This window comes from Anolis carolinensis, chromosome 6 (assembly GCF_035594765.1).
Source record: "Anolis carolinensis isolate JA03-04 chromosome 6, rAnoCar3.1.pri, whole genome shotgun sequence".
NCBI classification, from domain to species: Eukaryota; Metazoa; Chordata; class Lepidosauria; order Squamata; family Dactyloidae; genus Anolis; species Anolis carolinensis.
In genome coordinates, this window is record NC_085846.1 from 7,225,805 (window position 1) to 7,237,843 (window position 12,039).

General features: G+C 44.1%; 1 protein-coding gene across 1 annotated transcript; it reads right to left on the minus strand.

Annotated features, from left to right (window-relative positions):
* Window positions 1-4,129: 4,129 nt before the first annotated feature.
* Window positions 4,130-10,769, minus strand: LOC134292408 (uncharacterized). Its single transcript, XM_062957298.1, has 4 exons — window positions 9,235-10,769; window positions 7,371-7,694; window positions 6,953-7,054; window positions 4,130-6,382 (listed from the first exon to the last, which is right to left on the minus strand). The coding sequence occupies exons 1-4, from the start codon at window positions 9,389-9,391 to the stop codon at window positions 6,213-6,215; spliced, it is 753 nt and encodes a 250-aa protein (XP_062813368.1). The 5' UTR covers window positions 9,392-10,769; the 3' UTR covers window positions 4,130-6,212.
* Window positions 10,770-12,039: the final 1,270 nt, after the last annotated feature.

Consider the following 12,039-nt stretch of genomic DNA (forward strand, 5'->3'; position numbering starts at 1 on the left):
TATTTTCAGCTTTTATCAGGTATGTCACCACCCCCAGAAACAGTGGAGTTGACAGAAGGAATGATTTTTCTGGGGGAAATTTCACCTCCCTCCCACAGCACCAATCTACAAACAAGAAAAAAAAAATCAGAAGATGCAAATCAAAATGAAATCACACTCCAAGTCAATGACAGTCTTTATAGCCCTAATTGAAAGCCACCTGAATTCTTTCCCAGTTCTGAGATAGAGGGGATCTAAATCACATACATAAATAGAAGGCTATTTTTTCCTTCATACTACTCTTAGACTGCCTCTTTCCTTTGCTTACTATCAAGTCAACAAGAACATTGTAACTCCACTGCATCACCAACAACTCACCTCTTACAACTATGTGGATGGTGTCACTTTTCAGGGACTGAATCAGCCGCATATCCTGGGTCCGAATGTAGTACTGGCAGGAGTACCACCCAGAAGTATTTGCACCCACTAGGAAAGCTTTGTGCGGTCCTTCTACTTCATATAAAACACTCTGGTTTTGTTCGTCCTTGAAGAATCTATAGCTCATCACGTCTTGTCCCTCAGGAGCCACGCAGTTCAGGGCGAACTCCTCTCCTGGGGTGTAAACGGGGTGCAGAGGGTCCAGGGAGAGAACTGGAGCTTGAGGTTGCTCTGCAGATCCCCCAGAAAAGAAGGAGGGAAAACCATCCGGCTAGTTAGAGAATACAATTTTCAGGCATTGCTGTCCCCAACTCTCATAGAAGCACGCCAACCAAATTCTTTGAGAAACCATACTTTGTGTATACATACATTTGAACTGTAGCCATGTTATTAAAGGACATGTGCCAGTAGTTGATTCAGATCAGGTTAGCCTTGAGAACAGGGGAATGTATTCACCACAAAAGCTAAGACATACCTATGATGAAGAAGACTATGCTGTTACTCCTTGGAGACTCAAAACTTCTTCCTGTGCTTTCTTCTGCTTTGTAAAAACACTCAAAAAATTCCTTAGACTGCAGTTCTCTTGTGGAGATCTGCAAATAATTTTTATGGTGCTTGTATATGTCACATTGATAATGTCTCTTTACTCGACAGAAGTAGAAAAATAGTCCTGTCTGTTTTCCTGGGGCTTTGCATTCCAACCAGATCCATTCTCCTCTCACAAAGGTGTTGAACGGAGAGGACAAAGAGAGTTTAGGGGCTGGAAGAGAAGCACCTTACAAAAGGAAATAAAAGGGTATCCATTAGCCCTGTTCTCCTGACTAGCACTTGAAAACAAACACAAAGCCTCCGTAATGAGGGTAGAATCACTATTTGCATTCTTGAAAGGAGCACTCCCACCCAGGGACTCTTTCTGCTCAACCAGAGGCCTGAGAAGGGATCCAAGCCCCAAGGCTCAAGGCTAGGACCTCCTGAGATCTCACAACCCAACTTTGGGGCACTGACGCTCTGCATTAAATCCTGTTGCTTACCTGCATTTGTACCCTTCCAGTAAAGAACTGAGAATGCTGCTGGAAAAGAAAAGAAGAAAGTAAGGAGTCGGTCATCTTCCCCTTCCATACTCTGTTGGGTGCAGACAAAGGGAGAGCAGAAGGAGGGAGGAAAGTGATTCTAGGCTGCATAAGGCATGGCATGTAGATCCAAGGAAGTAATCATCATACCATTCTATTCTGCATTGGTCGGACTTCACCAGGAATAATACTGTGTCCAATTCAGGGAACCACAGTTCAAGGAAGAAATGGAAGGTGTCCAGAGAAGGGCCATGAAAATGGTGAAACGTCAAGAAGCCAAGTCCTACAAAGAGCACCTGAGGGAACTGGGTATGTTCACCTTAGAGAAGAGAAGGCTAAGAGGGAACATGATTGCCATGCTTACATATATGAAGGGATGTTACATGGGGGAGGGGAAAAGCTTGTCTTCTGCTGGTCTAAAGACTAGAACAAAGAACAATGGATTTGAATTTCAGAAAAAGGGATTCCACCTAAACATTAGGAAGAACTTCCTGACGAGAAGAGCTATTTGGCAGTGGAATATGCTGCCTGGGGGTCCAGTGGTGTCTCCTTCTTTGGATGTTTAAATCTGAGGCTGGTTGATGATCTGTTGGGAAGCCTTGGATTCTAGAATAGATTTGGACTGGATTCCCCTTTGGGATTTTATTAATATTTGAGGGATCAAGGAGGACAAGCAAAGTGTCACAAGGTCATTTTGAAAGGATGGGAAAGAGCCTACAAATACCAGGGCAATGGGTTCTATTTTTGAGCCAAGAACTGGTAAAACCACCTCTGAGGATTCCTTGCCCAAGAAAACCCTACAAATTTTATGAGATGTCCGTATATTGACAGGAGAAAGTACATCCACATGTAACCCCCAGTCCACACTGCACCCTCAAATGAGGAGATAGTAAATAATAAGAAAAACAGCTCTGTGGTTTCGTTCCTGATAGCCCTTTCCTTTCTATGTCTTCTTTAGAACCATCAAAAGAAGACCAGGAAGAACCGGAGTCAGGAGAAATGGAGAGTATACCACTCCAGAGCCATGGTTACCAAACTTCCACTCTATATACAATCATTCCCACTTCAACAAGAACAACAGAGAATGACAAGGCGTCACTTCTGGTTCTATAAAATGTTTCCTATCGGGGTACTTTGATGGCCATCAGAGTCTTGAAGAGGATCCAGACGGTCCTCCAAGTCCCAGAGAGAGACCACCCCTGAGAAGGCTAAGGAAAAGACATGGAAGGAGAGCAACAAGAGAATAAGATGCAGGAAAAGAAAATGATGGTGATGAGAAGTGAAAAAAGGGATGTCCAACCTGCCACCAAAGCCATGGGCTCCATCCTCAGCCAAGAGGCCTTGATGCTTCCAACACTGGTGCTCTGATCCTCCACCGCCTTCCTTTCTCTCCCAATACAGCCGGGAGTGTTTGGTTTCTCCTCAAGAAGCTCAGACAGCAAGAATTAAGATAGAAACTGCATCATTTGCTCTTTCCTCCAACCAGCACCCCATCTTCACACCACCAGCCAAGCACACTTCTCAAGCTATAGGCTTCTGGCCCTGCTTGGCCACACCAAAGGCATGGTTTCAAGCCCCAATGCGCAGCTGACCGCATCCGGCTTTGTTCTGCCTCCTCTGGGCCTTTCTTGTAAACCAATGCTTAAAAATAGTCAAAGAGTTGCAATGTGGGGCCTGAGGTGAGAAGGCGAAGGAACCGATGAGCAATTGTTTCTCATCCGTTTACATCTTTATTGGGTTTCAGCTTCTAAGACTTCCTCCTCCAACCAGTGGACTCCATACGCCATTTGTGCCCATTGTTAAGGATCTTTGCCCAAGTGTTGTGAGCCAAATCCCAGGCCATGATTGCCAATGAACGCAATATAACAATTGGGTTTATCTCCAGTTCTTCTTAAAACAAACCCAAAGAGGGGTTTTTCTACACTGAAAATGAAAACAAAGGACTGGGCAGCATCTAAGAGAGCAGGAAACTACATAGTTACTGTGCTTGAATGAAACATGGATGTTGCCCTTGGAGAAAAGAGATTCTGGGAGTTATATTCTAAAACAGCTACCAGAGATTTTGAGAATTGTCCATCAATAAGCGACCTTTTTCATATTCTACTTGGACCTGAAGTGTCGACACACAGGAAACCCATGGAAGGGATGCCATGATAAATTGGTCTTTCTTCCAGATACAGAGGGACTTCCCAAGGTTCCTATAATGGGAGAAACATCCCAACCGGCAGAATGGAGGAGAGTGTTGTGCTTCCCCTGAAAGACCAGGCCTGCAGCTGTGGAAGGGAGATGGGCAGACCAACTCTCTTTCTAAAGGCAAATTTTGTTCTCCTTCTGTAATTCTAGGAGATGAATGGGCCTAGTAAAGCAAAGACACAACTTTATTGAGGGAAAGAGAGGGATTTGTAACTCACATGCTGACAAACCAGAATCTGGAGAGAAAAAGATCCATGAATCACAAGGTTGTATAGTGTAATGTACTTGTTCAGGAGTGGCTTCTGCAGGGTGAGGAGTGCCTCACCGTGGACAGCACTAATACCGTTAGTTTGAGTCACATGAAGCAACCTCCTTCTCTTTCTCCCTATCCTGTCCCCACTGTGATGCAAACTGATACCCTTAAGGATGTATATTTATTTATTTATTTATTTATTTATTTATTTATTATTCAGACGTATATGCCGCCACTCCCCTAGGGCTCGGGGCAGCTTACAAGAACAGGCTAAAATCTAGAACAATTTAAAAATAGCAGTAACAGAAATCAAAAGCCTGCCGAAACAGGTGTGTCTTACATGCCCTGTGAAAGGCTAACAAGTCCCGTAAGGCAGGGATTTCAGGTGGCAGAGTGTTCCAGAGTGAAGGCGACACTGCTGTAAAGGCTCTGTGTCTAGTTGTTGTTAAATGCAAGGTCTTAAAACTGGGAACTTCCAATAGATCTTGGTCCTCAGAACGGAGGACTCTCTGGGGTTGATAGGGGGTAAGGCGGTCCCTCAGGTACATCAGCCCCAGACCATGTAAGGCCTTAAAGGTAAGTACCATCACTTTGAAAGCAATCCGGTGCTCAATTGGTAACCAGTGCAGCTGCAGTAAGATTGGTGTTGTGTGGCATCTCATCGGGACTCCCGTAAGAAGCCGAGCAGCTGCACTTTGCACCAATTTGAGCTTCCGGATCACCGACACAGGAAGGCCAATGTAGAGGGAGTTACAGTAGTCCAGTCTTGAGATGACGGGTGTAGCGCTTCGCCATCCAGTTCTTATCCACCAGTTCTTCTTGCCATGAGTCCGTTTTCAATCTTCCAAGATGTGCCTGGATTAGATTCACACCCTGAGTAACTGTCCTCTCGCAGAATGGAGTTCCTACAATAAAGCATAGTTTCCTTCCCCAAGTCATTTCCTTGTTTGCTCCTTAAATTGAAGTGTCTAACTATTGAGTGCAATCTAACAATGTCAGGTGCATGTGCTGGGAAAAGTCCATGAAGCTGAATAATCTGGATGAAGTCCATGTTTCTAGGCATCCTTTACTTCTTGCAAGCCAAACTACCCTTCTCCTGGTCTTGCTACGTAACTTATTCCCCATTATCTTGGCATCGTAGGAAACACAGTGTTTTCTGTAACCTCACAGACTCAGCTCATTCTTGCAGAAATGTTTTCCTTAAACAGGTTGAGCATTGCTTAGCTAGAATTCCACACTTCAAAGTACTTCACAATCAAAAACCATCTATACCGGTGGCGGAGACAGTGACACTTTTGCTTTCTGATCACACAGGATACACAAATGTTGTCTCACGCACAAAATTTGTATTTTATTTCATCTCTTTCCATTCTAGACACTCTTTAGCCAGGCTTTCCTGCTGCACAAAGACATTAAAACATTTAATAAACTAATAGAATGACGTAAAGCAAACTAAACTCTTGAGGACGAGAGCAAAGCAGTGCAACACCGAAAATGGAAATAAAACTCAGAGGCTGAAAAAGGCACAGGAAGAGAACAACTTTGAAATGAAAAAGTGTCATCTCTAGGGATTTTCTAGGTTTTCCAGAACAATATCTGCTGACAAAAGCATACCACAGAATTGCCTAGAAGGTATTAAAAATCCCCGAACAGTGAGATGATGTCAAATGCAGGTAAATGAAACTGTGGAAACCAGTAGGAATTAAAAAGTCACCTTGGGGGATTCTCAAAGCGTGGTACATGTAGAATCATAGAATCATTGAATAGTAGAGTTGGAAGAGACCTCATGGGCCATCTAGTCCAACCCCTGCTAAGAAACAGGAAATCGCATTCAAAGCATCCCTGATAGATGGCCATCCAGCCTCTGCTTAAAAGCCTCCAAAGAAGGAGCCTCCACCACAGTCCGGGGCAGAGAGTTTGTGGCTTTGACGTCCACAAGCAAGGATAAAATCTGATATAAAGGCCCAATCAGAGCAGAGAGAGACAAAGCAATTTGGTCCCCAACACAAATCTCTGTAAATGTGCATTTACAAGGATGCCTTTGGGATGGATGTTGAAAATGTCATAGGAGTTCCATTAAAAAATCTTTTTAAAAAAATCTTTTTAAAAGTCTGTGCTAGAGTATAAAGATCTTACTGAAATTCAATGTACCTCTGCTTTAAAAACAGAATTTGAATCCCTTTTATTTCCAAACCAACATGATACAAAACATAGAGGAAATAGCAGTACATGAAAGAAGGAAGAGCTTTGTAGCCTCACAACAACACGTAGGGACACAGTTAAGGTTCTGCAGGAAGATCAGAAACACGGTTAGGGGTCTGTGGGGCGGGGGGTGGGGGGAGCCTTCTGGAGGGTTCCGTGATTGGAAAAGTTTGGGAACCACGGCTCTGGAGTGGTATGCTCTCCCTTTCTCCTGACTCCAGTTCTTCCTGGTCTTCTTTTGATGGTTCTAAAGAAGACATAGAAAGCAAAGGACAATAAGGAATGGAATCACAGAGATGTTTTCCTAATAATTTACAAACTAGTGAATGCGCAGGTGCAATGTGGACCAGAGTTACATGCAGCCTCCAGGCCTCATTTTTGTGTCCCCTGAAAATAACCCAGTCTCAAGCACTGAATGCATTGTGGAAAAGCCCTTTGGGCTGCATGGTGGAAGCTTAAAAGAGATGGATCCATCTAACTTCCATTGAGGGGCTGCTGTAGAGAAAGCCCTGTTCCATGGATCCACCCACCCAACTCTATGATAAGTTGGGACATACAACAGGGCCTCCTCTCAGATTTCGGGCAGATTTGGACACATAACAAAGCCTCCTCTCAGATTTGGGGCCACCTCATGTGGCAAGGAGGTGGTCTTTCAAATATTGATAAATACCAATTAAGAAGATTCCTTCAAAAATAATCCTCCTTTATTTTGCTGCTCTGTTGGGGGTCAAAACAGAATCTTCCTGCACATTACTCTCTTCTCTGGGAACTTTTTTAAAATCATAAAAAGAGATACCCACAAGCTCTTACCACATACCATTGACCTTTCTCATGAAGCAGAAAAGGAAGGGAATCATCAGCAAGATCAGGAATCGAACAGCCCACCATGGTATGTATGAATTTTGGATCATACTGGAAACTGATAAAAGAAAAGAACAAGCAGGAAGTTTATTGTTTCCCAGGGTTCTTAAAGCATACTCTTTTTGGGAAAGGAAGTAGTATTTACACCTGGAAGTGAAACAAGAGCCTAATCCAGATGTATGGAGTCCACAATCCAGATTGCTGGTATTCCCCGGGCATTGTTGCTTCATTGTCAATGCCCCATGTGTAGCAGTTCTTTCTTCCTTTCACCAGGTTCTTTGACTTCAAGCAGAACACAAAAACAGAAAATCCATGTTCAGAAGAAAGCTCTGTCCACTAGGAGGCAATGCAACTCCCTTTCCAAAAGGACTCACCTGTGACGTTGACCTTCTGGCTCCAGGGCGACATGGTCCACCTGCCGCTCATGCTTTCTTCATACCTGCAGGTATATTCCCCGGTGTGGTTGGGCTGCGCCTGGAGGCAGATACTCAGAGAGTCGTTGGAAGGGGCACCTCCGGGCCCTTTGGAGCACTTCAGAGACTCCTGGTTGGTGGCTGCAAGCTCAGTTCCATCCTTGTAGAAATGGAAGCTTTTCTCCATGTGGTTCCCATTGGATGAACAAGTGATCAGCAGAGTGTCCCCCCAAAGTATCACTCCAGATGGAGGATCCACCTTCAGCTCTGGAGTCGGGGAAGGATCTAGAAAACAATCATCAAGAGAACATAAGTAGGGAGTGCTGAAATTGCTCTGTGGCCGTCATTCAGATAATTTCATAGGGAACCATAAATCTGGGATCCTTTTCAGTCAGTGGCAGCACTCAGGGAGATAGGGTGGGATAAAAATAAAGCTTTATTATTATTGATTGCTTCTTTTTCCTCCCATTCCACTTGTCCTACCTGTCTTTCTCTAAGTGAAATAGAATTATTTACCCCAAAAATGCATAAGGAGGAGGAGGAGGAGGAGGAGGAGGAGGAGGAGGAGGAGGAGGAGGAGGAGGAGGAGGAGGAGGAGAGAATAGTAAAATAAACAAGGTTAAGGTGGGGATCTTGTGCCCCTCCAAATGACATCCAAAATTCCCTACCAATCACTATGCTAGCTGGGATGGAACATTTGAAGGGACTACTACCTCCACCACAAACAAACGATGGAGCTGTCATAAAGAGAGCTTTTCTAGGGGCAAATGGATAACCTGCTTCCCCGAAAATAAGACATCCCCGAAAAATAAGACCTAGTTGAAATTTTGCTGAATTGCTAAATATAAGGCCTCCCCTGAAAGTAAGACCTAGCAGTTTTTGTTTGGAAGCATGCCCAGCGCCTGCCAAACAGAACACCAGAGCATGCAGGATTGGTAAATGTACATACCAGTTGTACATGGAAATAATGGTAGTAAGAAGAAGTTCTTGATAGATTTCACAGTTTGTCTGGTTATGCTGGTTTGTGATGACAACTACTGTACAGTATATAATAAATGTTCATTTTTTTGTCCAACAATAAATGTGAATTCTTCTTCATGTAAAAATAAGACATCCCCTGAAAATAAGACCTAGCACATCTTTGGGAGCAAAAAATAATATAAGACACTGTCTTATTTTCGGGGAAACACGGTAGGGACTCACTCACCTCTCACCACGATGGGGATATTATTGCTTTTCTGGGACTGAATCTGACGTCCTTCTGGGGTCAGAATCCAATACTCGCAGCCATACATCCCATTAGTGTTTTCACCCACTTGGAAAGCTTTGCGGGGTTCTTTCCCTTCAAGGAATATTAGCCAACCTTGCAGGCTTTGTACCACTTTGAAGAATCTGTATCCCTCCACATCTTGTCCCTCTGGAGCTGCACAATTCAGGCTGAGCTCTTCTCCCGGGATGTAAAAGGGATACTGAGGATCCAGGGAGAGAACTGGACCTCGAGGAAGCTCTGCAGCTCCCCACAAAGATGGAAAGAAAACCATTTGCCAGTTAGAATACAAAATTATCAAACGCTGACACTCCAAAGTTTCACAGAAACACACTAACAAAGTGATTTGAGAAGTCTATATATACATTTGGACTGTACATGCGTTACTAAAGGACACTTTTTGTTCCAACAGAACCAAACTTAGAAAATGGGATCCCTTCACTCTGCCCTCCCACCTCCACCGGCATCCTTCAGGTGCCAATCAACCACCCCCAAAATGTGGAGTCTTCAGACCAGGCGAACATTGAAAACTCATTCACAACAAAACAAAGACATTACTTATAATGGAGATGACTATGCTGTTACTCCTTGGAGACTGAAAACTTCTTCCTTTGTTATCTTGGTTTTGTAAAAGCAAATAAAGGTTTCCTTTGATTCCAGGTCTGTTGCGGGGATTTCCAAAGATTTTCTTATCTGTTCCTTGTATATAGTCCATTGATTTGATCTGTTCATTCGAGAGAAGGAGAACCACGATCCTGTCTGTCCTGCTGGAGGTTTGCAGTCCAAAAAGATCCACTCCTCATTTGAAAATGTGCTGTACGGGGTGAACAAGGAGAGTGTTGGGGCTGGAAGAGATGCTTCTCCCTGTGAACCTGAAAAAGGGAAAGAGATGTCCTTTGGTCCTCTCCTTCTGACCTCAACAAAAAAGAAATACCTAAGTATTGAGGAAAGTATATCTATTTGTACCTTTCAAAGCAGTGGCCTCACCCAGGGACTCCTTCCCATCAATTAAAGGCCCAAAGAAGTCCCCAAGACTCAGGGCCAAACCCTCCTGAGGTCTCACACCCCTCAAATGGGATAATGGCATCCATTCCTTATTCTTACCTGCAAAGGGATCCAGTAAATAAAGAACTGCAAATGCTGCTGAAAGCGGGGGGGAAAGAAAGAAAGGAGTTGGTCAGCTTCCACACTCCACTGGGTTAATGCAAACAAAGGGGACAAAAGGCGGGAGAGATATCAATAAAGACAAGCAAAATGACAGAAAGAGCTTCGGAAGGATGGAAGACACCAGGTACGTAGTCTCTATTTTCGGGCAAAACCACCTCTGAGGATTCCTTGCCTAAGAAAATCCTACAAAATCCATGGAGTCTCCAGAAATTGACAGGAGGACTTGCAATCACAGCCGGACACAATCCCCACAGGAACAACTAAGAACGGCAGAGTGTTACTTCTAGTTCATCTAAATGGCTGCAAGCAGGACGTAGTAGTCTTGAAGTAGTTCCAAGCCCTCGAGAGAGAACCTATTCCTGTTCTATATAGAGATTCTAAGGAAAAGACATAGGAGGAGAGTAGTGAGATAGTAATGGGATGTAGGAGGAGAGAAAGACAGTCGTGAAAAATTGAGGAGGGATGTCCAAACCTGCAATCAAAGCCATGGAACCCATCCTCAGCCAAAATGCCTTGAGGCCTCCAAGGCTGCTCCTCTGGTCCTCAGCCGCCTTGCTTCCCTTCTAGACAGAGCCAAGGCTGTCCAGCTCATCTGCAAGAAGCTCCGACAGCAGAGACTATGGCAGGAACTGCATCACCTCCCCTTCCTCCTGCCAATCAGCACCGTGTTCGCACTTCCAGCCAAGCGCACTTTTCAAGCGATAGGCTCCTGACCCCACTTGGCCACACCAAAGGCATGGTTTCAATCCCCAATGTGCAGCTGACCACATCCGGCTTATTCTGCTTCCTCCAGGCCTTTCTTGAAAACCAGTGCTAAAAAATAGCCAAAGAGGTACATTGTGGAGCCAGAGGTGAGAAATCAAAGGAACAAATGAGCACTTGTTTTTTCATCAGTCTGCACCCTCATTTGGGCTTCGGCTTCCACTCCGGCAGGAAGGCAATGGCACTCCATGCAGTCATGCCAACCACATGACCGTAAAAGTTTCTACAGACAACGCCGGCACTTCGGCTTAGAAATGGAGACGAGTACCATCCCCAGGAGTTGGATACGGCTAGACTTAATGTCAGGGAAAAATCTTTACCTTTACCTTTACTATACACACACACACACACACACACACACACGAGGGTTGAATGAAAAGTAATGCCTCCACCTTCGTAACTCCTCAACAAATGGCACTACTGGTCTGTGGCAGGTCCTGGCTTGTTCAGCTGACTCTCCTCTACAGTTAGTTCCATTTGGCGGGAAGCCTTAGCATTGAGCGGTTGTGTTGTTAAAGTGGGAAGTATGGAACCCTGCGCAGACGGTTGGTCAATGCAACTTAAGCAACATGCCCTCGTTGAATTCTTGACAGCAGGAGGTGTCACCCCAAAGGAGATTCCTCAGAGAATGCAAGTGGTTTATGGTGATTGTGTTGATGTGGGTACTGTGCCTCATTGGTCAAGTAAGTTTAAAGATGTTGAGGTGGGAACATCTGACTTGCGTGACAATCAAAGAATTGGATGTCCTGTGACAGCAACCTCAGAGTTTCACAAGCAAAAGGTTGACAGATTAATTCAGGACGATCGTCGTATCCCTCAGAGAGAAATTTCAAGCATAAGAACATGTGGGTCACATTATTGCTTTGCTTGGCTATCAGAAGATCTGTGCACAATGGGGACTGGGAGATGCCGGTCGTGGAAACAGAGTGTCGACTTCTTCCCCGATTGCTTCAGAAAACTTGTTTATCGTTGGCAGAAATGTATCCAATTGTCTGGCGATTATCTGGAAAAGTAAATAGTGGTAGTTAAAGAGCACATTCTAAGGATTATTTCTGCATTTGATTTATTAAAATATTCCCATTCAAACCCAAGTAACGAAGGTGGAAGCATTACTTTTCATTCATCCCTTAAATATATACATACATACATACATACATACATACATACATACATACATACGGATGTCATGGGCAAACTTTTGGACACATTACATTTTAAAATTTGACAGATGGACCAGGTCAGTGGCAGATGGATGGAGAGTGTATGTGTGTTTTTCCATTCCTCCTTTTTTTCACATGTTTTCCATTGATAGTCTTCATTTTAAATGTTCTTTTAGTCAGTCAAGTCAAGTGATTGTGTTAATTGAAACACTGTGAGACTTGTGCACTAGGTGTCGCCTTCTATTGTCTTTCTGCTGGCTATCTGACTGTTAAG

Coding starts and splice junctions, on each gene's coding strand:
- LOC134292408 (XM_062957298.1), bottom strand. CDS start 9,391: ATGGACTATATACAAGGAACAGATAAGAAAATCTTTGGAAATCCCCGC. Junction 7,695..9,234: donor CATAGTCATCTCCATTATAA/GTAATGTCTTTG, acceptor ATTGTTTTCTAG/ATCCTTCCCCGACTCCAGAG. Junction 6,383..6,952: donor CTTCATGAGAAAGGTCAATG/GTATGTGGTAAG, acceptor TGTCTTCTTTAG/AACCATCAAAAGAAGACCAG.